The sequence below is a fragment of the Perca fluviatilis genome, chromosome 4 (genome assembly GCF_010015445.1).
Source record: "Perca fluviatilis chromosome 4, GENO_Pfluv_1.0, whole genome shotgun sequence".
NCBI lineage: Eukaryota > Metazoa > Chordata > Actinopteri > Perciformes > Percidae > Perca > Perca fluviatilis.
The window spans coordinates 22,372,600-22,397,855 of record NC_053115.1 but is presented as its reverse complement, the minus strand read 5'-3'; the positions used below and the strand labels follow the sequence as shown (position 1 = coordinate 22,397,855).

General features: G+C 37.7%; 2 protein-coding genes across 5 annotated transcripts in view; both read left to right on the top strand.

Moving 5' to 3' along the window:
- Positions 1–5,863, top strand: part of kif5ab (kinesin family member 5A, b) — a 68,127-nt gene extending 62,264 nt beyond the window's left edge. For 2 of the 4 annotated variants that reach the window (XM_039798852.1, XM_039798853.1), the window contains 2 exons: positions 441–523; positions 3,484–5,863. In XM_039798852.1, the coding sequence (XP_039654786.1) occupies positions 441–523; positions 3,484–3,501 (101 nt within the window). In that variant the 3' untranslated portion in view covers positions 3,502–5,863. Of the gene's footprint in view, positions 1–410; positions 524–3,483 lie in introns of all 4 variants that reach the window. The other 2 variants (XM_039798854.1, XM_039798851.1) reach the window with 2 other exon arrangements.
- Positions 5,864–10,088: 4,225 nt separating this feature from the next.
- On the top strand, positions 10,089–23,811 carry soat2 (sterol O-acyltransferase 2). Its single transcript, XM_039797085.1, has 16 exons — positions 10,089–10,361; positions 12,414–12,553; positions 13,021–13,082; positions 13,328–13,443; positions 13,573–13,626; positions 14,125–14,232; positions 15,018–15,300; positions 17,180–17,255; positions 18,089–18,173; positions 18,643–18,688; positions 18,977–19,106; positions 19,925–20,022; positions 20,815–20,913; positions 21,177–21,312; positions 21,878–22,023; positions 23,384–23,811. The coding sequence occupies exons 2-16, from the start codon at positions 12,475–12,477 to the stop codon at positions 23,438–23,440; spliced, it is 1,575 nt and encodes a 524-aa protein (XP_039653019.1). The 5' UTR covers positions 10,089–10,361; positions 12,414–12,474; the 3' UTR covers positions 23,441–23,811.
- Positions 23,812–25,256: the final 1,445 nt, after the last annotated feature.

The window sequence follows — 25,256 nt, the reverse complement described above, 5'->3', positions numbered from 1 at the left end:
TTGGACCTTCTATGAACAACAACAACAACAACAACAACAACTTGGCTTCAACTGAGGCTCCTGAAATATTTTAATAGGAGATAATCAGCGGTCTCAAAAATCTCAGAATTAATGGCAAAAGTAGAGTGAGCAGTAATTCATTAAATATCTGTAGTATGTTTGGTAATAGTTATAGGCAAAGAACATGTTAAAGTATGGCATTGCCACATTCACCTTGCATGCACCGACCCCTTCTGGGTTTTAAGACCAGTGTATAACATCACTGATTTGCTTCCCTCACTGCTGTGTCTCTCTGCTCCATCACTGCCCCCTTGTTGCTGTCACCGCTACTGCTGCTGCTGTGGATGCTGCTGCTGATGATGAATCTGGTGATGGTGCTGCGGCCACCTGGATTCTGGTGTGCTGGATAGCATGTGTCTGAATGTGAATTCTGTGTCCAGAACTGACGTCTGTGACAATCAGGACCCAGCCAAACTCTACAGTCTGCAGCCGGAGGCCTCAGCCAGCTAATAGTCCTGAGCAGGTAAGAACACAACTCCTCCATTTTGTGCTACAGATCACATTGAGCAGCTTTCCTCCATCAGTTATTAGTTTTAATTGTTCTATTTGTACTAAACTTATGGACTTACATCCATAAATGACCAAATGTTGTGAAAACCTGAAAGCTTTTGAATGGTTGATTTAAACATTGTGACTGTGAGTAAAGTTGTACAACAATCATACAAATGATTTTGATCCATTTTTTTTAAATAGCATACAGTAGGGTGCTTTTAAAATGTGCTTCAATACTACATATAAACACATGTATTGCCTAAAACTCTAGCCTCAAATGGCAACATTAATAATGCCTCAGCTAAGTTGAAGCATTTTGCAATAAAAGCAACACATTTGGCACAGATGGACAGTAGGTTTATATGTTGTGAAAATATTTAGTTTTTACTCTATTTATTATTTAGGCTTTTGAAAAGCTTTTAACTTAAGAAAAATGCAAAAACCCAAATAAAAGGAGAATCCAAATAAAAGGAGCATGGCCACTTCAGGGTCAAACTTGAATGACTCACATACATCTATAGAACGGCAAGGTCTTCAGCTTTCCATCGATGCATTTCTCTTTTTATCAGCAGTACAATAGAGGTACTGCTGGATTAAGTTTAGGGTCACCGGTCTAACCACAGTTAAAGAGATACTAAACTTTGATAGAACTTTGGGTTGTTTTGGTATCTAGCCATGATATATGCCCAACTAGTGGAAATTGTCATCAATTGCTCCCGTAAGCAGATGACGTCCTGATGGTGGCGCTACAGCAGCCATCCTAAATTCCAGACTAACAAATCAACCGTACATGTTACAATGTTGCAACTTAGTTAAACTGTAGCCCCAATAGAGCAGAAACTTGTGCCTGTTTTTACCCAGTAGCAAGTTTTCAAGTCCATCACTTTACTTTTTGCAAAAACCGCAAAACTTCTTAAGCCTATCTCCTCCCACATTTTTGGCTCTATTGACACCAAACTCTGGGAATTTCATCTCCAGACTATCCCCCACAATTTTTTCCATTTTTCTCCTCTTCTCCATCCACCGCCTTTTTCTTTTCCTGCTCAAAATGCTCTGCCCCGACCATTGTTGCGGAGCAGCTATCATTCTTTCTCTATTCACTCCCATTGCTTTTTTAAAAATATGTACATTTTATAGAGTTGTATAATATAGAAAACGGCTATGACTAACAAAGCTGGACATACCCAGTGTGAGCATGGAACATTGGGAGTGCACATGCCTTTTCAGATCCAAGGCCCTTTGAAATATCATGTGCTGCAGGGTCTCTAAAATGTTTATGTTCTGAATGCAAGCCAAAGTTCTGAACCTAATTTAAGACTTTGCACCACAGAAACAGCTAGCACAAGAACATCTGAATCAACAGTACAAATCAGTATTGTCTGATGGCTGTGAAACATGTAGTACTATCCCACTATAAGCCTCCTCATGGCTGCATGGAGACAGAGAGGACAAATCCTGGAGTGGTGGCTTGCATATAACTGCATCTTTGGTAAAAAAAATAGTACTGTACCTTTACTAAAAATTATAAATAAATGATTAATTGTATGCAACAGAACTCACATTTTTACATGTTTGCAGAATTTGCTTTATAAAAGTTCATGTATATGCTCCAAGTGTGATTTAGAGACCTGACCTGTTTTTCTAGCAATTGGAGTGACTAGAGAGAGAGAAAAAACCTAACCAGTCATATCTGATCATAGGAGCAACTGATTACAACCTATACCTTGAGTTGGGCATATATCATGCTGATATGCTAGCTAAGTGATGGCTAGTTAACGAAACAACCCAAAGTTCTACCAAAGTTCAGTATCACACCGGTGACCCTGAACTTCATCCAGGGATATCTCTGTCAATTGTACTGCTAATGAAAAGAGAAATGCACCGATGGAGAGCTGAAGACCTTGCCGTTCTATAGATGTGTGAGTCCTACAGGGCTCCTGCATGCTACATACCTGAATGGGTCGCAAGTTTGACATTTGTTTTGATTATTAAAACATGTAAAAATAACCGGAAAAGAAATAATCATAATGTTGCAAGTTGCAGTTTGCATGTTGAAAAGGACCCCTGGGCATTAAATAAAACAGCCCTGCTGCTCAGCCAACATTACTTGAATGTTTTTTTCTAATATAATGTATACTTTTATACAATAGATTTATTGGATATGTAGCAAACCCTGTCTTATGAAACATCATTATGACTTTAGAGGTTATTGTGTCTTGGCTCTCAGGTGCTGTGCAGGAGTTTTTATTTGTGGGGCCTTCCACACTAAAAATAACTACACTCACTAAGCATCTGTCTTGGCACTCTTATCTATTTATTTTTTTATAAATCCCAGCCGAGGGTTAAAGATTACATAGTAACATATAATTATTTATCTGGGAAAGACCTCATATGAGAAAGGGGAATTAAATCATAACCGACTCTGGGTTTTTACTTTTACAGGCTTTATTCGGTTAAATTTTCATGTACGTATGTTCAAGTTAATAATATTCAACACCACTTGTCACCGTTACATCAGTAAATTAATTTGGAAATGTAAGACCCAATTTGCAGAACTGGTGCTGTAATTTAATTCAAACCCATATAATTTTCTTCTTTAGGTAAAGATAGTAATCTGTAAAGTGCTGACACTCTATAAAACACTCAACCCGCAGACTCAGAAGTGTTACGTTATATGGTGCAAAGCAAGTTTTGCACAGAGCTGTCAAATTTTACATCCTATAAAGTGTAAAAATGGCCCCAGAGTGTTCCATGCAGTTCCCAAACACAGCTAGCTCTCAGTGAAGACACGAGAAATAAAATGATTCAAGACGTGTTCCTTCTGGCAATGTTAGCATGACTCACTGGCGGCTGTCTCGCTCTCCCTGTTTCTCTCAAATGAATCTGACTGTTGCTCTTACTTTCTGTTTCTCTGTGTGTCTCTCTTTCCAGGCAGACGTTTTTTTCTGAGGCATCCTCTGTAAATCTGCATGCAGCTGATCTCTGTCCTCCCAGCCTCCCCTTCATCTCTCACCCTCATCTGCTGTAAACAGACCTCTAGCTCTCTCGTGTCCCCTTTCCTTTCCCTGCTTGCTCCTCTTCAATCCGTTCTCTTTCCTTTACAATAATGTGGGGTGTATGTGGGTATCAGTAAGATCCATAGCAAGCACTGCATCTCAAATGGCAGCTGACACCCATATTGCTGCACACACTCATGAAAACAAAGGGACCATAAATAGTAGGTGGGAAAGAGAAGATGTAGTACAGTAGGTAGCCACTAGGGTGTGCTGTTTGTCTCAGAGAGGGTATCACAGTGGACATAAAACCAGTACATTCAAGCTGAGGTTAGTCTTTACAATTATTACTATTATTAATCGTGTATGGATCTGAAAACTCCAAGTTAAACTACATGAAAACAACATGAAAAAGGTGAACCTTGAGCTCACTTTACTAATTACACTTTTGACTGTGCATGATGATTTTTGATGTTGGTTTTCAGCTTTTCTTGGAAAATACATGAGGTGTAGGAAGAGAGAAAGTGGAGGATTACTATGAAATGTTTCAGTCTAAAATTGCACTGTAAATCAATGTCAATGGGGAATTCAGTCTTTAAAATGAATTGTAAGGATAAGGTTGGTATTATTATGGTATAATATTTTTGTTATTGTCAACAAATCTCATTAAAGACTAAAAGCTACAATGCGTTACTGTCTTAGTATTTTCTGACTTGCCCAGCCTGCCTGAGGCTCTCAGTCTAAAGCCAATTGAAGACATAAACCCTAAAAAACAGGCCTTAAATATATTGTTTAATTTGTACTAAAAGGCTGAGTATTTTCCAAAAAACAACATAAGGTAGTTTTTAGCAAGCACTACTAAAACAGGAGTAAATAGTGTTGTTGGGGACTATTTTCAGCTGTAGAATAATACACATTTGGTGTTCTAGTGAGTTTTCACAGCAGCAGGGAAAACTAAACTGCAGTGGCTATATTCATAGTAAGGAAGAGTCATGCAATCCAATGCAGCAGTGTGGTTCATTGATGTATTTTTTGTAAACAACGGAGGTCGTTGGCACAGTGAAATTAGCTACTTTATATCAGGCTTTAGAGGCCACACTTATTGTTGGTTGGTTTCTTTTCATGGGATTTGTTGACAATAAGAAACATATAGAATATCACCAGACTTCTCCTTCAACGTGAAACATTTGAAAGTTTCAGTCAAAAGTGAAAGCAATATTGCTAATTTGTGAATGTTATCCTTCCATCCTTCCATATCCTTCATACTGTCTGGATTTTTGAACGATTGTCAGTGGTCATAGTAACAATATAGTCCATTATGTTTTGTCGACTACTGTTGCCATGTAGGTAGACCAGCACACACTAAACTAAAGTACACATACGAACACCTGCCACTGTTGAAACTTGGCCAAGCCTTTAATTTAGACAATTTCTCACATTTGACCTTTTTTACTCAAATTAAACAAAGGTCATTAAGTTTATATATACAGTACAGTCTTTAACTCCTAAATACTCTTCAAGACACAACAGTTTTGTATTTTGGTACCCTTAGAGTATATATTTCAGATACTTACATTCCATAATAAAAAGTTTTTCTCTTGTTAGATTAAGATAAATAGTTTACCAAATAACCCCTATATCCATATACAGTCTAGCAAGTTTTTAGATCACACTTTTCATAAAGACATTTTCAATGTCAAAGCTTCAGATGGCTCTGATAGTGGCACCATCTCACCAAGCACACTTCCTCATTTAGCACAATGGTTCTTCATTGTGCTAAATGAGAAAGTTGGTTAGAACATTGTTTAAAATAAAACATTCAAATATTCAGTTTAACTTCAGTCACCACAGCATGTCTGGGTTTTGGTACACTGCACTGGTTTCTGAAAAGCAATTTTGTCCGACGCACAAGTAAAGTCCAAAACACATTATTCCTGATTGTTTTTAAAAGACTGACTATGTTGTGGTAGAGAGACTTTTAATCAGAATCAGAATCAGCTTTATTGGCCAGGTTTGCGTAAACAAACAAGGAATTTGACTCTGGTTAATATTTGCTGGTTAATATAACACTCACTTAACATATAAAGAATAAAAACAGAGATGACAGTAACAAATATAAAAAAATACTGTTAAGTGTACAGTATAACAATACAATAGAATTTACAATTTTAAGCTGTAAATTATCCTTACAAAAAACTGCCTGTCAGGGATCGTCTGTGAGATATTCAGTCATTGTCATGTCATCCAAAAGCATGGCAGTGTGGAAAAAAAGAATTGTGTAGCAACTATTTTTATACTGCTAGTGCTAATTAAAAGAAGTATACATATATATATATATATATATATATATATATATATATATATATGTATAATTTATCATTTGCTCTATTTTAAATGTTATGTATTTGCTATGTAATCTTAATTTACAGCAGTTGTTGAATGTGAAGCGTTTGCATTTGTTTTGATGTGTGCTTTGAATGTTTGGGATTTCAGATGTCCAACATTTTGTCATTGTTGGAAAATGTGTGCATGTGTGCAGCTGCCCTTCCAATATGAATTTGTTTAGGAGATGACTAAACCTACCGTTCTTCATGAACCACCTCAGTTAGAAACCAAAGCCCTGATTGTAATGAGTCATTTATTGACCTCATCAGCCAATGAGGTGTTTGACCTTTGACCCCAACATACAGATTTATTACATATCCTGTGTTACTTGGGTGCAGTCTGAGTTATCTGAGCAGATAGGTTGATTGACTGTCTGCACACACACTTACACACACACACACTTACACACACACACACACACACACACACACACACACACACACACACACACACACACACACACACACACACACACACACACACACACACACACACACACACACACACAGATGGCCATGCCTAGGGTTGCAAAATTCCAGGATTATACAAAGTGGAAACTTTTCATGGGAATTACCTGGAATGTATGGTAAATAACGGGAATAAAATGGAAATATAGGGGTTATCTGCTTAGGCTAAATTCATCATCTCATATGCAGATTGAAAACCAACCTTTTACTATATCATGACCAGAAATAATCCGTTGGGAAAAGTACTTTGGCAAATGATCTGTACATGTGATGGGAAAGTGTGCTACTGAATGCACTGCATGGTTACAATTCAGTTAAATGAACTGAACCCCCCTCCCCCAAATAAGTTCAATATTAAAAGGTAGGACTTTTTTAATTGAAATTGTGCACAAACTTCCAAAATTCCCAAGCTTAATTTCTAATGGAAATTTACTGAAAATGTTCCAACCCAGTGCAACCCTAGTCACAGCGCCCTTTAAACTCTCTCTGTGACCTCCTGATCAGCCAGTCAGGATGAGAGAGTCAAGGGTACAGTAGACAGACTGTATATGCACGTGTGTGTGTGTGTGTGTGTGTGTGTGTGTGTGTGTGTGTGTGTGTGTGTGTGTGTGTGTGTGTTTATGTGTTTATGTGTTTATTTTGAGAGAACAGGGGCTGTTTCTTCTTAGCAGAGTATCTCACTCTTTGACTTTTTGCGATCCTTTTAACAAAACAGACCAGTAATGCTTTAGATTACAGCCTGCAAATTATAATGTAGAGATTTTGTAATACTTATGGACTATTTACTGAGTAGGCATGAGGGGAGAAGTAGGCCTACATAAGAGAGTTACAAATTTGTGTTTAGGGGGGACCTGGAAATATACAGACAGGGGACCATCAGACTTAGCACATACAGTATGTTGTTTTACAATAACTGTGTCATGAAAAGGAGCTAAACTTTGTCTGGCCGTTTAACATAGTATATAAAAGTACTTTTATAATAAGCATCAAATATGATTTATATATAGACTTTCATAGTGCACACACCTGAAAGGGGGGAATAGCTCATCACATTGTACTTTATAATGTATCTTTTTCAACAAAACTTCAGTATCTTTCTCAGTGGCTCCACAATTGTTTCTCGATTCCAAAGCTACTGTTCTTCAGTATTTTTTAAAAACATATACATCGTTATTTTATAGCTACAGCTGTAATGGCTGTAAAGCCTAAAGTTTTGTTGCCTAGCTAGTGACACATAATCCACACCATATTTATAATAATAAGTACTTTGTATTTAAATTATTTTTTACAATATAATTCCCCAAACTAAATAGTCTTTGTTAATATTTTATCATTTTAAAATAAATGATAACTAAAAATGTTATTGTATTATTGGCACTGTTGTCCTGTTTTCCAATTAAACATAAAGTTGTTACCCCCTTATACTTTAACATCTTGTCTTCTTTCCCTGTACTTTCTTTCCCATATCTGTCTCTTAAAGTTACCCAGTAAGTATTTTACTGATACCCTGTAAATACTAAATTATTATGTTACAAAAATTGCGAGCTGTAATCTCAATCTCACAGGCAGACCCTCACTTCTCATAATTTTAATGCTTATCAGAAATGCATGAAGCACTTTATCACATTATTTTCTTTATGGTTTCTCTCTTTGTTCCTTATCACAAGACTTTACACTGAGTATCTAATACTGCAGTATTTCAGTTTGACTTTCTCCAAAGGGTAAAAAATGTCATTGAACTTGAGAACCCTTTCATTATCATTTAGCATATAGAGTGTGTTTACATAACCTATAGAAACCATGCTTTGAAATGTGAATGGCCTTTCTTTTGTTGTCAATTTGCTGTTAGTCAATCAAAACCACAAAGAAAACAACTATTCCTCTGACATGCACTACAGTATGGTTGTATACTGAGCTGTGAATGTTTGGATGAGTGTGGAACTTATTGTTCTGTTTTGTCTGACAGTAATTGTAGCCAAATTGAAAATTTTCTGGCAAGGTAAATAATATGTGATACTGTAGCCTCAATATGCAGAAATATAATTATGACAAGAATGCTAGGGTGGTTTAAAGAAGAAAAAAACAGATGCAAAATGTCTGTGTTTGTTTGTTTGTACATGTGTGCGTTGGTTGGTTTGTTTATGGCGTGTGATTTAGTGCATGCAGTACTTTCTTCTGTAGCTGCTGAGAAACAGTAGTGTTGTATCTCATGACACTACTTTCAATAAAGATGATTCTGTGTACATATCATTATTAAACTGTTATTACTCTGCAACTCTAATTGTGTGATATTTTTACCCGTTAAGCACTTACTCACAGTAAAGTAAAAAATACTGAAGTTACAATGTATTGAAGAGAAATTAGAGAGTGTATAGTTGCTATAAATATATAGACTTAAGATATTGGGTATTGCAGTTTCTTCTAATTTAATATGAAAATATCACCAATGCTGGGGAGGGTCCTGCTTTTTCATAAAATGATATATATCCCCCCTCCTCCCTCTTAGTCCCTTACCTCAGAAAAACACATCCAAATGGTACAGTATGATGTCAGTAAATCCAGATAAGGGTTGATCAGGAACCAGGAGAGAAAACACAGCTGTAAAAAACAGCTGTAACAGAGGGGTCAGTGATATCTAGAAATTGTGAAAGAAAAACTAGACATTTATTTGCTTGAACTTTCTTCTATTAAGATTGCAATTTGTAGGCTTTGAACAGTGAGACAGTGACAACCAAAACAAATTGATAAGTAGAGCAACTCAGGACCCAGTGCTCTCAGGCAGCCCTCTGACAGAAGCTACCGAAGGGGTGGGGGGATATGTTTATCTATGATTTGTTTTGCTTTCTGCTGTGGCTTTGATTTTATTAATCAGTCGCATAATCAGTATAAGTTATTACAGTTTTTGTGCAAATGACATAAGATTAAGGTTGACATGATGATGATGTATTGTGAGTTTGAGCCCACTCGGTCACTAAACTGATCATTTCCATTCTTGTGTCCAGGAAACATTAGGCTGCTCATTAGTTAACTGTTTACTTAAACATATATCACATGTTGTAAAGAAATAATACTGATGATGATTTTCTGTGTTAACTGTAATTTCTGAATGTACATTTTCTTTAGTTTGTTCAACACAAACTGATTGTACAGTCTGTATGTTTGGGACAAGCTGCTAAAAACAAACTTTTTATTTTTATTTTGGACATCACAGGACACTGTGTATTCAAATGTGTCAAACACTGTGTATTTGGCCTCAGAGTTAATGACCTCTGTTATCACTCTGCTCACCTAGTTTTATTACGCATTACATCATGCATGACTAGTCTTCCTGTATTTGTCGAAGTTGTAGCTTTATGAGGTACATATATTGCTGATATGATCAATGAGAAATAATGTTTCCACAAAGAGGAAAGTTAACAAATAGATTTATTTCCACTGGAAGGTCATCTTTATCGATCCTCTCAGCACATGTTTCAAGACATACAGTAGAGAAATACTCTGCTTTGATTAATGAGTTGTGTTAAACATTCTTATAATTACATCTTCTCATTCTCCCTTAAAAATCCAGCATCTGTGAATATCAAAAGATGTCTCATCTCGAATGTACTCGTGTTAAACTGTGCACAGAAGATCACAAAAATGAAATACATGCTATGAATACGTTTTGCGATAACAGTCATTTTCTGTGACTAGATGAAGCTTCGGGACAAACTCCACTGTTCTACTGCATAACCTCATACGTCCAGTAGAGGAGGTGAAGGGGGGACCTGTCCTACCCAGGGCCAGGAGCCAAAAGGGCAAAGTGCAAACTAGCAGCCGAGCAAAAAGAGAGGACACAGATAACAGGAACTGTGACACAGGCTTACTTAAAAACAATCCAGCAGCTCTCTCTCAGCAGGTATCATCGATTGAAACACTGCCTCTCAGCCTGTGGACCTCTGACTGAGCCCGAGGCTGGAAGACTGTGAGTATAAGTCTGACACATGGATGTCTGCCTGACATGTGTATCTGACATCTATCACCTTTATAATTTTAATTCCACAGTGTCTTCTATCTACAATTTTGTACAAGTAAAGAAGTTATAGTTTTATAAAATGACAAAAATACAGAATAGAGTGAACTTCATGACTGCTGAAATATCATAGTAGTTTAGTTTAGTAGTATGTTCTCTAAATGTAGACACTGCAAACAGAAAGTGATAAAACAAAAATTGCATATGTATTGATAAGTAAAAGTTTTCTGATTTTCTGATCACTGAAGGGAAGGCGTGATTTAGTTTGTGAATGTCCAATATCGACTTTACAGACTGATTAATTCTCCTTATAGGTTGTAAACCACTCAACTATAAACAAAACACCAGGGAGCAATTTCAAAGGTTCATTTGTGAAATGTGACTTCCAATAACCACAGTTGACCTCAAGATGACTGATAATGTGCATCGACAGCATTTATTGTAATCATTCAGTTAATACTTCAATACAGCTGTGACATGTGATTAGCATAATATGAATAAATTGTCTTTTTTATCATACTGACAAAATTAATTTCTTTCACCGTAGCTGGTAATCCATCTGAAATATTGATGTTAGTCATCCTCAATGTTACTAGTGCAGTGCCCGTTCAAAAAGGGCCTGTTAGGAACGGGTCGATTGCTTGGCCTCTGGTAGCATTGTTAGCGGCTTCTAGCACCATTAGCGTGGCTGTGACGACAGAAGTGAGAGCTGTGTCAAATTGTGTATATGTTTGTGATTATATATATTTTGTACATTTTTCAATAAAAAATTGATCACAAAAAAGTGAGAGCTGTGTGCAGACTATATTGGACAATCCTGGCCCAGGCTCTGAATGTTGTATATACTGTAGCCCCTTTAATGGTAAAGTCTCTCATTATTGGTAAATGAGAGGAAAGTCAGGCTGCAAGTGGGCAAGAAAAATAGGTGACAAGCCAATAAGGCTGATTTCTTAAGCATTATCCCTCACCCTCAAAATGATGATGGCATAAAGTCTGACCTTCTCCAAAACGTGTTTCTCTTCATCCCTTTCTCTTCCATCTCATCATCTGCAGCCAGATAATGTATAATCTGTCTTTGAGCAAAGCTTTTCTGCTGTGTTGTCTTCTGAGGAATGATCAAACAGCTTTGATTAGAAAATTAGGTTACTCTGTGTCTTTTACCTCTCCGTCAGTCTTCTGTGTATCTTATCTATAGTGTGTGTGTGTGTGTGTGTGTGTGTGTGTGAACTTACACAGGGAGACCAGCTTTATCATGTATTTACATTGTTTGCTTGAGTTTAAATGACTGGTGATAACATTCTTGTAATGGAAGAGCACTCTAGGTAACTACAGTTCAAAACCCCTGACCCACTACATGTTTCTTCAGTCATTACATTACATGTCATTTAGCTGACGCTTTTATCCAAAGCAACTTACAATTGCTACATATGTCAGAGGTCACACGACTCTGGAGCAACTACGGTTAAGTATCTTGCTCAGGGACACATCGGTTGATGTATCGCAGTGGGTCTCCCACACCAAAGGAATGTGTCATATCCATTGCGCCATCACCACCACCCAAAAGACCAATTGTTTGTGCACTTTTTCAGTTTGGGATTCACACGAGAAAGCTCCCCTTGTCGGGGCTAAGGCTCATCAGGAATATTAATGCTTTTTTGCATGAGGCAACCTGCCAGCAAGGAGTCTGTGACCTCATTTAATCTCTCAATTTATAGTGGAGGATTCTCTACTTGACATCGACAAGCCTCAGCAAAGGGTAAATTCACAGTAAATTACATAGGGTAAAAACCCTCCATGGGTTGAAAGTTTCGATCATGTTGCACCTCTGTCCTGTGATGTCATAGCTCTTTCGCAGCTGAAAACATGATCACTTATTGGGGTCTCTCTGTCTATAGAGGGCCATGAACCAGTGTGTTTTAGCTCTAAGTGATCCAGTATGGATTTATCCTCAGGAAAGCAAGATAATGTGTATGAGAGACTAACATACAACTTTGATATGCACAGGATTGTCCACCCGAGTCTCAGTAGATAGTCCTAAGTGTTGTGGCGTGGGCTGGTAGTAAACATGACGACTGCGGAGCAACCTAATGGACTGTGGCACCGAAACATCAAGGCCCGTCAGTCAGATGAGACCTCCGGCCATGGTATGGTTAATAATATATTTATTTCCCCACCCATTTATGGAAAATGTTTTAATGTGTGATATTAAGTTGTATTGGGTTTTGCTGTGTTATAGTAAGTAATTGCATATTTAGTGGTCTTTTTTGCATAATTGTTTGAGTAATTACTTGCAGACAAATTTAAAGTTCAATATACAGTATACAGTAATTGTTTTTGATAGGTGGTAAGAATAAAAACAAGAACATTTACTGTAGAATTCCACAGTAGTAGTAGCTGGACCAAGATGGAATCATTGTTTGCTTTTCTGAAGTTGCTATATGTAGGAATATTGCAGATATATATTAGTTATATATAATATATATGTGCAGAGTGTGGGATTCCAAGTTAACTCTTTTCTTCGTTTTGCACTGAATATAAATTCAGGTTCAATATGTTCATATATATTGTACTGGTTGATAATCATATGCAGCGTATGTTCTTCTCTCTGCAGTTGGGGGTCATAACAATGTACAAAATGAAGAAGATCTAAGACAGTGGCAGAAACATGCACAGGTAACACATAACTCCACTTCCACCCAGTATCTTAACTTGCCACAGTCCCTCAATTATGCTGTCCTTCCTCTGTCTTACTCAGAGAAAATACAGAAGCCAAGATTGTGCAGAGTAAACAGGGTACAGCATAAAGAGATATTTCAAAATATGGGATGCAACTTGTACTGTACTTGGGGTAAACAAATAGAGTAGGCTTTAAGTTGAAAAAGCTAAAACTACATTTTCTCCTGTGTGTCCTCCTGTAGAAGGTGAAGGAGAAGATCTTGGAGCAGGTCCATGATCAGCTCAGTGATTTACTTGACAAAGCTCTGACTGAGTCAGTCCAGCCTGTTACCCAAATACAGAAAAAAATGCCATCCCGGTAAGGAAAAGGAGGAGGCGGCAACTTTTACTAGCACACATATTATTCCTTATTGATCTGGGAGATATATTTATCCTGTCATTAACTGCACTAAAATGTTTGTCCATTATTCTGTGTCGATTGTTTCAGATCTCAGAGAATGGATGACGGCAAGGTGTTTATGGAAAGACCGTCACTGCTGGAGTAAGTGTGAAAGACAATCGTCTCCAATGTACCATACCTAAAGATCAGGGCAGTATCTTTACAAAATCTTTTTTCCAAATGCAATTTTTAAACACCGCTTGTATGTTCTGTATTTATTGTCCTTCAAATTTATCTTTTAAAGTCACTAAACAACAGATTGTGTATATAAATAATCTACAAACAACCTCATATTTACAGTATATACCATCCTGATGAGGGCAAAATAGCTGAACATGTTTTAGAAATACAGATATATGCATGGTATGTTGTAGAGGTGTCATGCAACTTGCTAACAGACAATCTAAATCTACAACAGAGATCAATGGTTATGTGGTCTGCATACTGTATACATGACACAAATACAGATCATTCAGATATTCCAATGGGCATGTTTGTGTGTATTTTATATGAATAAACCTCTAACATGTATACAGCGTAAGAGATATTCACATGAATACCACATAGAGCTGTATTAATGACAGTTCTCCTCTTCATCAGTGAGCTGTTTGAGATCAACCACATCAGGACCATCTACCACATGTTCATCGCCGTACTCCTCATCTTCTGTCTGAGCACACTGGCTGTCGACTACATCGACCAGGGCAGGTCAGTGTGACATGTGCAATTATGTGTGTGTGTGTGTGTGTGTGTGTGTGTGTAGAGGTGTGTATGTTTACAACAATGACACCTCTCAAACTCTATGACCCTGAACTAAATCTAATAAAAACTCAATTACCCCAAAGCCTTTAAAAACTTCTTATCTTCCTTTTTTTCCTTATGGGGTCCCTCCATCCTTCTCTCCCTGCCTCTCTGCTCATCTGGCAGCAGAAAGATACAGTAGAGCAATCAATCCCTCTGAGTATTCCTGCTGTTGCTTTGGGCAGCTCAGTAATGATTCGGTTGGATTGTGAGTTTAATTCATATGTTTCTCCAACGGGGCACACGACAAATTGCAAATTACTCGATACATCCACCCACAGTTAACTTTAATTTTAATATGGAGAAAATTAATGGAATAGAAAAATAATAATATTCAAGTGGCCATGTTAAATTAGACATACCCTTTGACATGCTGCAATGAGTGGGCATTTAAAATGTGTTATTCTTATCACCAGAGGGGTCTTTTCAGGGAAAGTAATGGGGAAGATTTTTAAGGCGTTGAACTATGCCAGTCATGCTTTAATACAATTACAATGGTTATTCAAAACCCTGTTCAAAACTAAAAGAAACCAAAGGTGCTAATGGAGCGCATCATGAATTTCTATAATTTCAACTTAATTTTATTCTGTTAATTTCTTCCTAATAAAACTAATTAATTATTAGGAATTACATATAATAACCATTGCTTTCATTTAACGATTAATACTTTGTATTTCTTTATGCAATCTCAGGTTGGTCTTGGAGTTTGACCTGTTGTTCTTCGCCTTTGGGAAGCTGGGGACGGTCACCTGTGCCTGGTTTGTGATGTTTGTCTACACCCTGCTTGTTCCCTACTACACCCTGGTGTTTTGGGGATCTTTGTATCACAGCTTCCCCTCTAAATTGGGGCTCTCTCTCGGCACGGGCCTGGTCCTGTCTGTAGTGCAGACCTGCGTACTGGGACTGTTCCCCATCTATGTGGCTGTGCACTACCAGCTGCCACCAGCCTCACGGTTCATTGTGATACTGGAGCAGGTGAGTAAGTGTTTGAGTAATAAATGCTGTCATTTATTGAGAACAGGGTGCAAATGTTTTGGAATGCCGCAAGCTGCATAAAGTGAAAATGCCATCCACATTAGAGCCTTACTCATTCATCAGCATGTATCACAGATGTAATGTATTGGGATTGTTGTTTGCTGCTTTGTAAAAAGTGAATGAATGAATGAAACCTTTATTGCCCCGAGGGGAATTTGTTTTGCACACATTTTTTCTAATTTAAAAACCATGTCTCAATTTAATTTGTTCATCAGAGCGCACTATTGTTTAACTGCAAAATGTCTTGCTGTAGACAAATCTTAGTCACAATTCTTCGTTAACACTCTAAATACATGAACTACAGTATGCACAGGTGCACTGATTACCTACTGTAGTCAAATGTGTGAGACATCACATCAGTGAATAGAATAGTAAGATCCACATGGCATACTCCTCTCACAGAAACATATATCCAACGCACCCTTTTAACTGTGTACTTAAGCCATCAGTGCTCTGTTCACTCTGTCGCTTGATGCAGCCGTTACTTCTGTTCATACAGCATTGCAAAAACCCCACCTCCACCTGCTTCCTCTGCCTGAAGCCTCTGAGTCTTCCCTTCCCTCTAGGGAAAAGATACAGTAGTATCATATAGCGATGAGGTCAGAGCCTAGATATTAAATTGACCATTTCATATTTATAAAGTTAGATTTTGAGGAAAATTATGCTCTTTTAGGAAACTCTCAAAGAACTAATCCCCCTTTAACACATGATACAGTAATGGTACAGAATCAGAGATAGCTGTTAACACACTTGATGTTTAGAGCTTAGCAAGACAGCAATGCCAAGCTTAAATCACATAAGGAGGAGGTTTGGGTGTTGGAGGACTAGAGGGAGCTGTGGAAGCAAGCAGAGTAAAATTGAGAACTGACAGATTGTAAAGGCCGCCTATGACAATAAATATGAATCAAACAGCTGACACTGAACATATCTCCTGAGCAAATGTAGGTTGTTTAAAGGTTTAAAGGTTGTTTAGTTCCAATAGTGTCACATTTCTTTTAATTAATAACTCCTGCAGTATAATTAAAGTGTTTTACTGCTGCTCAGCATAAAAATCCAATAAGCTAAATATAATAAAAAAAGAAAACAACCTGTGCTTGGATTGTAGATTAAAATCATGGTCATTGGTAAACCTAAATTATAAATGCAGCCCTTAACTGCCATCAGCAAGAACATTGTGAACTGGAAGGGCACCAAAAGAGACAGTAGATCTCAGTGTAGCCAACATTGTAATACCTCCTCATCCTCTTTATCACACTGGCCCCGGTCTCCTAAAACCATCTTAGTAAAATGAGTTTAGCACCATTGGAGTGAATTAATCTCAGTGCTTAGATGCTTTTAGGAAACACAGTCCTGATCCCCGTCTGACTTGGTTCCACAAAATCTATTTGTAATTCTGATGCTGTCCGTCTCATACGTAAAGTGTATTTTATTGATTTTAGATGCGTAATTGAATGTGTTTCCTTTACTAAATTGCCCAGAAAGAGAAAGTGGTTCTCTGCTGTATGCAGATTGATGACGCATCATGTCTGAACTGCAGTTTTTGGCAGGCTAAAATGATAAACCAGTTCTCCAACTGTGTTTCTGTCATGAAATACAGTTTTCCATTGTTGTACTTCCTCCCGATTTATTACACAAGTAAGCCAAATAATGCATCATTGGGTCAATACATACAAACACAGAAACATGAGATTGAGGCCAAAAAGATGTTGGTTGTTCCTTCAGACACCTCTCAATTCATGCAATAAAGACAGACATTGAAGCTGATAGCATTGATACATTGCGTCTCACTTCACATAATAATTGTATCAATTTCTCCCAGATTCGATTCCTGATGAAGAGCTACTCATTCATGAGAGAAACCGCTCCTGTTATTATGAAGAATACAGCAAAGGAAGGTACTGTTCTGTATTGTATTGATGTCAGGTGTATTTACTCCTCAGGCAGTATCATTACTCACGGTGACACCAGAGAAAAATGAGTAAAACAGACCTCAGCAGGTTACCACCACATGATTCATGCTGAAGTTAAACTAACAATGAATTAACCCATGCAATAAATAACCTCGAGAATGTGCAGCCTCTCGAGATTCTATTGTAAAAGTCTGTTTGTGGTGAAGAATGTGTCTCTCCTTTGACTGTACAACTTATTGTAATGAACGTGAATAAAAAAAACTGTATAGTCCTGAATAATACAGTTTTTATAGAAGTGTTCATGGTTTGAATGTAGTTTTGGAATGAGTTGGATATTAGTTCTTTTTTTTAAACACAGATTTATTAGTCATTACTAAAAAGTTGAAGCTTGACTGAAGTACAGCTAATAACTCAGCGAAAGAGATTAGAGGCTTTACGGCACACACCTTCACATAATGGCTTAACGATTTTGTGATAAACCCACTGTTGTTTAATTTTAAAGGCAGCCATTTGTTAGAAGGTCCATACATTAGGGCACAGTTAAGCTTTAGTGTAACTGGTGTTAAAGGCAATGGTAAAACTAAAGCTTTTAAAGGCAATGGTATTATGCTACATAATGAAACAAGAAAAATACAATGAGAAGCTTATGTATGAACCACAGGCCATAAGTGAGCTATTTTTTACTGAACCCCTTTTTTTTAAATAATTCAAGACAACTTGTGACTGCTAATAAGATATTTTACTGCCAGATTTTAGGACTCAAAACTGGACCCATCTATTTTGATGGTCTTACTCACTGAAATGTCTTTGCTTTTCAGGAGAAAGTCCCAGATTCCCAACATTTTCCAGCTATTTGTACTTCCTCTTCTGTCCAACACTAATCTACAGGGAATCATACCCTCGGTAAGACCTTTGACCTGGATTCCTTTGGCTTATCCTTCTTTATATTATTCTAAATAGTGATAATATTAATGTGAGTGCAACTGACATGTACCAGAGTGTCCTATTAACTTTTTTCCACAAACCAACAAAAGGCTGGTAGCATTTTAGGCCTTTTTCAAGTAAGACATTTTGGCATGTCGCAGAGAAAGATTAATAATGGCTGAATTCCTTTTAGCTGTTTCTGTTTCTGGATCCTGGTATTGTGCATGTGGGCTCACTATCACACTGTTATTTTACAGTTTATGGGGACACTTGAATAGAACAGAGCCATTGTTAATGTTTTGAGTAACACCTTTTCTTTTCATGCTATGACAAGCCAAAAGATTTGCTATTAAAAAAGGCCTATTTTTTTATACTGAGTGGGCAATTACAGCTAATTTCACATGATATAACACACTGTAAGTAGTGACATCCTGTCTGTTCTTCGCAGGAATACCCACATAAGATGGAAGTATGTTGGCATCACACTTGGCATGGTAAGAGTTCATTTTTATTTTCACACTTCTTACCTATCATTTGGATTGAGTAAGAAAACAAAGCTCTACTTGGGGTTAATGACCTAGCTTTTAGAAAAGATCTGACCTAAGTTGTTCACAGCACTCGTGTGATAACGTAAAGCAATCATAAACTACAGGTGCTTACTGTAATAGCTTTAATCTCTGATATCTCAGATCACACCACTATCTTTGGTTTTCTAGTGCTGATTCTCAAGTTTGCTCCATATTTCATTTCCTTTTCCTTCTACGGTAACGCTCAATTTGCAGATCTTAGGATGCCTGTTTTACGGCTACTTCATCCTGGTCCGTCTTTGTGTGCCCGTCTTCAGACCCGAGACCAACCAGCCTCTGAGTAAACGATCAATGGTTCTGGCGGTGTTCAACTCAATATTACCAGGTACTCTACTTTCTACTCTTTAGACTGATTGCTTGATTGATTTATTGATTGATTGATTGATTGATCGATTGATCGATCGATTGATCCCGGGGGAAATTTAGGCATCCAGTAGCTTATACGACACATAAACAAACACTGATACACATGGGAATAAAGAAACATAAGGATAAAAACAGCCGTGAAGTTATAGTCTAGCCACCAAAACGACAACAGAGAGCTGTCACTATAATAGAGTATACAGTATGTACTAATAGAGGTAGTGCGAATCTAAGTTGATTAAAAAGTAATTAAAAAAGTAAAAACACTGCAAGAATAATGATTACTATGGATAATATAAAATCTACATTGTAGATAAATATATGAACAAATACAAATGCAGAGTGAGCATAAGGCTAATGTAGCCAGTAACTTGCAGTTCATCTTTATTTGTAACATCACTTCTACTTACAACCTCTACAATCTTTTATCAGCATGAGTCAGTGCTGGTTAATGTATTGCTTAATATGAAAATAGAGGAAACATGTCTCTAGTGTTTTGAAGTCAGTGATAAGATTAAAGATGCTATTATGTAATCAGATACAGGTATTAAAGTCTGGCATATTTATTACTCCCCTTAAGTGAATAGCTTTCTGAGTAGGTGCTGATATAAGAGCATCAGTGTCAAATTGCAGTTCTTATGAGAAAGCTGGGAGCAATGCCCAGAATAAAAGTGTTCCTCATAAAATCTCTCTCTCTCTCTCTCTCTCTCTCTCTCTCTCTCTCTCTCTCTCTCTCTCTCTCTCTCTCTCTCTCTCTCTCTCTCTCTCCGTCTGTCTCAGGTATAATGCTCCTTCTGTTGTGTTTCTTTGCCTTCCTGCACTGCTGGCTCAACCTCTTCGGAGAGCTGCTGTGTTTTGCTGACAGAATGTTTTACAAGGTGTGTGGCATGGCTCATTTTGTGTGGCATCATATCTCCTGTGAACCCATTACTTTCAGATATGCTTGCTTTTCCAGATGGGGACATTTTGATTAATGACGAGTGAGATTACAGCAGGGTGGCCTGATGGTCCCAAAATAGTTGAACGTTTCCATCATTATATTCTGTTGATACAGTTTGCTCTTGAACAAGCAATTACTTACTTCTGTGACTTACTGCTTTGACTTACCGAAGTTGTGAACAAATTTTAACTGGCAGATTGGTTTAATTTGGACAATAACAGTAAGGAGACGGCAGAGCTTTACTGATTGTAAGTTGGTGTAAGAAGAATCTGTGTGGTACCTAAAACCTAAATTAAGTCAAAGTTAGAAGTAGTCTTTTGAAGCTTTCATTTGCTGTATATTTATTTATTTTTCTGTGATGATAATGTGGCCACACCGTTTCCTTGAAATCTGCTCTAGGTGCCCTACTGTATCTTTATGATTATGTGCACCTGACACCATTTATCTGTTTAAAAGAGGTTGGAGTGTGTTTTTGTACATTTGTGTTTTTCTGCATTCCAATCGAATGAGATCTTTAAAAGACTCCCTCTAACTTTGAGTCCAAACTGTTTACCTCTAAAGTAGTTGTAAGCACTGTATGCTATCAGCGCTACAAACTCTAAAAATCTAGTTGATGATGGCCATATTAAATTTAAGAAGATCATACAAGTTTGGCTCACACCAGTTTAACTTATAAAAATCATTATGAATTATTTAACAGCAGTCATCTCATTTTACTGTGATTTTCTAGGACTGGTGGAACTCGACGTCTTTCGCCAACTATTACCGTACCTGGAATGTAGTTGTTCATGACTGGCTTTATTACTATGGATACAGAGACTTCCTCTGGGTGAGTAGAGTTCCATTACAGTAAACTATAATTACATACAATGAATAATTAAAAAAAACAAAAACAACAAAAATTAAACAAAACAATGATGTAATGTCCCAGTGAATTTCGTCTGTATTTCCAAAGCAGCATGTTACATGATAAAGTGCAGATAGTAGTTTAACTTGTCCTGTAATTCTAGTCACACAAATTCCCTACTAAAGCAGCCTGACCTATGAACTCTGAGCCAAACCCTCTCCCTGTTCTTCCTCTGATCCCTGCAGCTGTCAAATAGGAAATTCCGAACAGCTGCCATGCTCTCTGTGTTCATCGTCTCTGCTGTCGTCCATGAGTACGCCTTGGCCATTGGCTTCGGCTTCTTCTATCCCGTCATGTTCTGTCTCTTTGCCCTCTTTGGAGGTGAGGGTTGTACTCATTATTCAGGGAACAATCGTTTCAATAATAAACACAGAAATTATTGGTATCCAGTGCTCTGACCTGGCTGCTGGAAAACATTTGATAACATACATGCCTTTCAAATAAAGGAAGAGGAGACAGAAAAGAGAGAAACATATTGAAAGTCAACCTCATTGCCGTTGCTAAAATTAAAACACTGTCTCTGAATTTAATGGCTTGTTAAAAATATTTAAATTTCCCCTTCTACATTCTGGACTGTGCCTTCAAGCCTTCAAAGTTAAAATCAGTAATTATTCACTCCAACACCCATTGAGTAGCTGTTTTCAGAGGACGACTGTCATTATATTTAAATAGAGTACACTTGTGCATTGTGTCCTTTTCCTATGGGTTGTCAATCTGACAAAATGTTGAATTCTTTTCACTTTTCATGATCTTACTGTTTGCCCCTGCCCCTGTTACATGTACTAGCAGCCTCACATACTTACTTACTATTTAACTACAGATTTATTCCTTCATACACAAAAAACAGTCATCAACAACAACATTCCATCATGTCTTCCTCTCTTAGTGATGTTCAACTTTACCATGAACGACAAGCGACAGAGCCCTGTGTTTAACGTCATCATGTGGGCGTGTCTCTTCCTTGGTCAGGGCGTCCAGGTGTGTCTGTACTGCCAGGAGTGGTACGCCCAGATACACTGCCCTCGGACAGGGGTACGTACTCCACCTACATGTGTACTGCTAGTACTGATGAGGCCATGCTATGAACAGACTTATACTTGTTTAACTCATTTCTTCATATCTGGATGATGTTGATTCTACTCTTTCATATAGCTCTACTTTTTATGATACCAGACCTGCTTCTTCGTAGGCTTGCACATGTCCAGTGGGTCAATCAGTCAGGCCTTCAAAAAGCTCCACAAGACAGACATCACTCTATGTTATAGGGACACAAACATGCTTTCGCTCTCAGGTTTTATTAAACTTTTGGTTTTCTTGGCAACAGAAACAGGGATTTTTCTTAAAATAAAATCAAACATTAATTTAACAAAAAACATTAAACCTGACAGAAAGTACAATTCGTGACCCTTTTTTTATCAGCAGAAGATATAAAAACATATGTAACTAAACTGTGAGATTCCTCTGAGAGATTTATTATGGTGTTTGTAGGCTTGAACAACTATCCCACTGGACTGGGTTTAGGCTCAGTGAGAAGCTGCATGATTGAAAAAGATCAAAAATAGACAGAGCTACAGATACATAAACAGATACATGTGACCGCATGTATGAGGATTTTAAAAGAAACAGTTTATTTCTAGTGGGCTGCACTACAATGACCTCATTAAACAGCACTTTGAACCCCAGTTTCTGAGGTATTTTAATGGAAAAAGTGAATAAACTTAAAATACAAATAAATAGACTAAAAGACTAGAAAAAATAAATAAATACTACCTAACACATGACTGGTGCTTGAGTACTTTTATGTTGGACATCATACAGAGTCAAGTAACCAGATGAATCTGACCATAACTCCTTTCACTGTCTCATCATCCTGGCTTTGCTATCTGTTCTCAAGTCCAGTCATGAGCATCTGTTACTACACAGACTATGTGGTTATGTAGACACACATAAGTGCATAAACTTGTTCTTAAAGAGACGACACACCCAATTCACATACATAAGCCCTTGTAGGTAAGCCACATGTTTTGAGTAACAGCACGTTTGTAAAAAATCTGACATGTATTTTACCCTTAAAAAGCTGCCCTTCATTCCCAAAGTGTTTGATGAAGTCACAGATGTAAAGGATTAGCCTGACAGATGGGCACAGATGTACTTAACATACTTATTCCACTATGAACTACCAGCTAAGGCATCCTCTAAAGCCAGTGGCGTCATTCACACACACACAATGGCTTAACACATATAACTGCAGTCTAAAAATAGAGGTGACATCCAGTAAATTAGATTATTAAGTGATGATAAATGGATGTTTACATCATACAGATGAAATGTATAAAAGGGTTACAGATAATGTTACCATATTTAGACCAATTCTTCTACTCTGTCTCAACAGAATAGCTTCTGGGAGTTGGTGACGCCTCGATCGTGGTCCTGCAGCTACCAGAGATAATGCTGTTTTTCTCCTGGGCTGAAGGGATAAATGAAGAAAGGATGGAGATCTGAAAACCATGATTGACTGAACACAGGCGAGAGCAAGGAACTTGAAAGACATGTAAATATATAAGGTTTTCTGTTTTTAGTGTGCAAAGATTTCTTTGTCCTTACCTTTGTCTTTATGTTGTTATTTAGGTGTGATGTTATCCACAAGTCTATCACCTCTGAATTATTCCTAGTTTTTATTTGTACTGTAGTAGTAATACTCTTTACTAATTCAGGCTGTGTAAAATGTCCTTTAAAGGAACACGCCGACTTATTGGGAATTTAGCTTATTCACCGTAACCCCCAGAGTAAGTCCATACATACCCTTCTCATCTCCGTGCGTGCTGTAACGCTGTCTGACGGTTCCAGCATTAGCTTAGCTTAGCACAGATCCTGCAGGTAACTGGTTCCAACTAGCCTACTGCTCCGAATTGTGACAAAAGTGACAAAATAACGCCAACATGTTCCTATTTACATGTTGTGATTTGTAGAGTCACAGCGTGTACAAAAAACAACGTAACATGAGACACAGCCATCTTCTAACAGTAAACAAACCGGGAACTATATTCTCAGACAGGCTTGCTGTGAGCATATCACTCCGCCCAAGTACTATATTCTTCCGCCTGAGAATATAGTTCCCGGTTTGTTTACGGTTATAGTAATCGCTTTGTCTCATGTTACGTTGTTTTTTTACACGCAATACAAATCACAACATGTAAATAGAAATTTGACGTTATTTTGTCACTGTTGAAGCAGTAGGATTACTGGAACCATTCACCTGCATGTTCTGTGATGGGCTGATGCCGCTGGAGCCGTCAGACAGCTTTACAGCACGCACGGAGATGAGAAGGGTATGTATCGACTTGTCTAACTCTGGGGGTTACGTGAATAAGCTAAATTCCCAATAAGTCGGCGTGTTCCTTTAAAGATTATTGTAATTGGCTGATAGAATATTGTACTGTAAGCAAACTGTTGCACATTAATAAAATGTATTGGCAGACAAAGTCTCTATGTGCAAAATTTTGAGCAAATGTGTCAATTTTCTGTGTACGGATCAAACTAACAAGATTTGACATGTTAATTAGTGAGCTTAATAGGTTCTGGTAGGCAGACTCCTGACAGGCTAGCTGTTCCCCCCTGTTACCAGTCTTAATGCTAAGCTAGGCTACACAGCTCCCGGCTTCTAGGTAATGCACAACATAATCAATAGGGGGGAAAATACAGTATGTACTGTATATATTTTTCACAAGTTATATGCTATTTTACTGAAGCCAATTCTTTGAAATATTAAATGTATTTAAATGTTGTAATAATAAGCCCCCAGGAACTCAGAACACTGTAAGTAAAATGTATAATTGCATTTTATAGAATTATTTATAACAAAGTTGGTGAAGAAGTTGTAGAAAACGTTTCACAGAAGACAGGTGAAATCAGTGACAACTTCGAACAAGCTTTGCCACAGTAAGGGCATGGGGCCTGCAGTGTGTGTTGAATGTTTAATCCTGCCTTGGCCCAGCATTGGTTCAGCTGTCAGGGATTGGTTGGGAGGGAAGGTATGTTGGTACCAACCAACCACAGGCAGCGCAGCGTCTTATCAGTCTGCCACAAAGCCTCTGTTTGTCTGCCTGCCACGTCCCTCTAAAGTCATACAGGAAGAAGAGGATTAACATTGGTACAGTGTTTGCATTAGTGACGTAATGCTCTGTAAACTGATATACTGTAATACCAAGGCAGCTCAGAGAGGCACAGCAGGACAGATACAGCGTCAATAGAAATTTCATATAGTT

Bases quoted from the DNA above. Each gene is read 5' to 3' on its own strand.
- soat2 (XM_039797085.1), top strand. From the start codon at position 12,475: ATGACGACTGCGGAGCAACCTAATGGACTGTGGCACCGAAACATCAAG. The intron at 18,174-18,642 runs GTAAGACCTTTG...TGTTCTTCGCAG, and splicing joins TACAGGGAATCATACCCTCG to GAATACCCACATAAGATGGA. The intron at 21,313-21,877 runs GTGAGGGTTGTA...TTCCTCTCTTAG, and splicing joins TCTCTTTGCCCTCTTTGGAG to TGATGTTCAACTTTACCATG.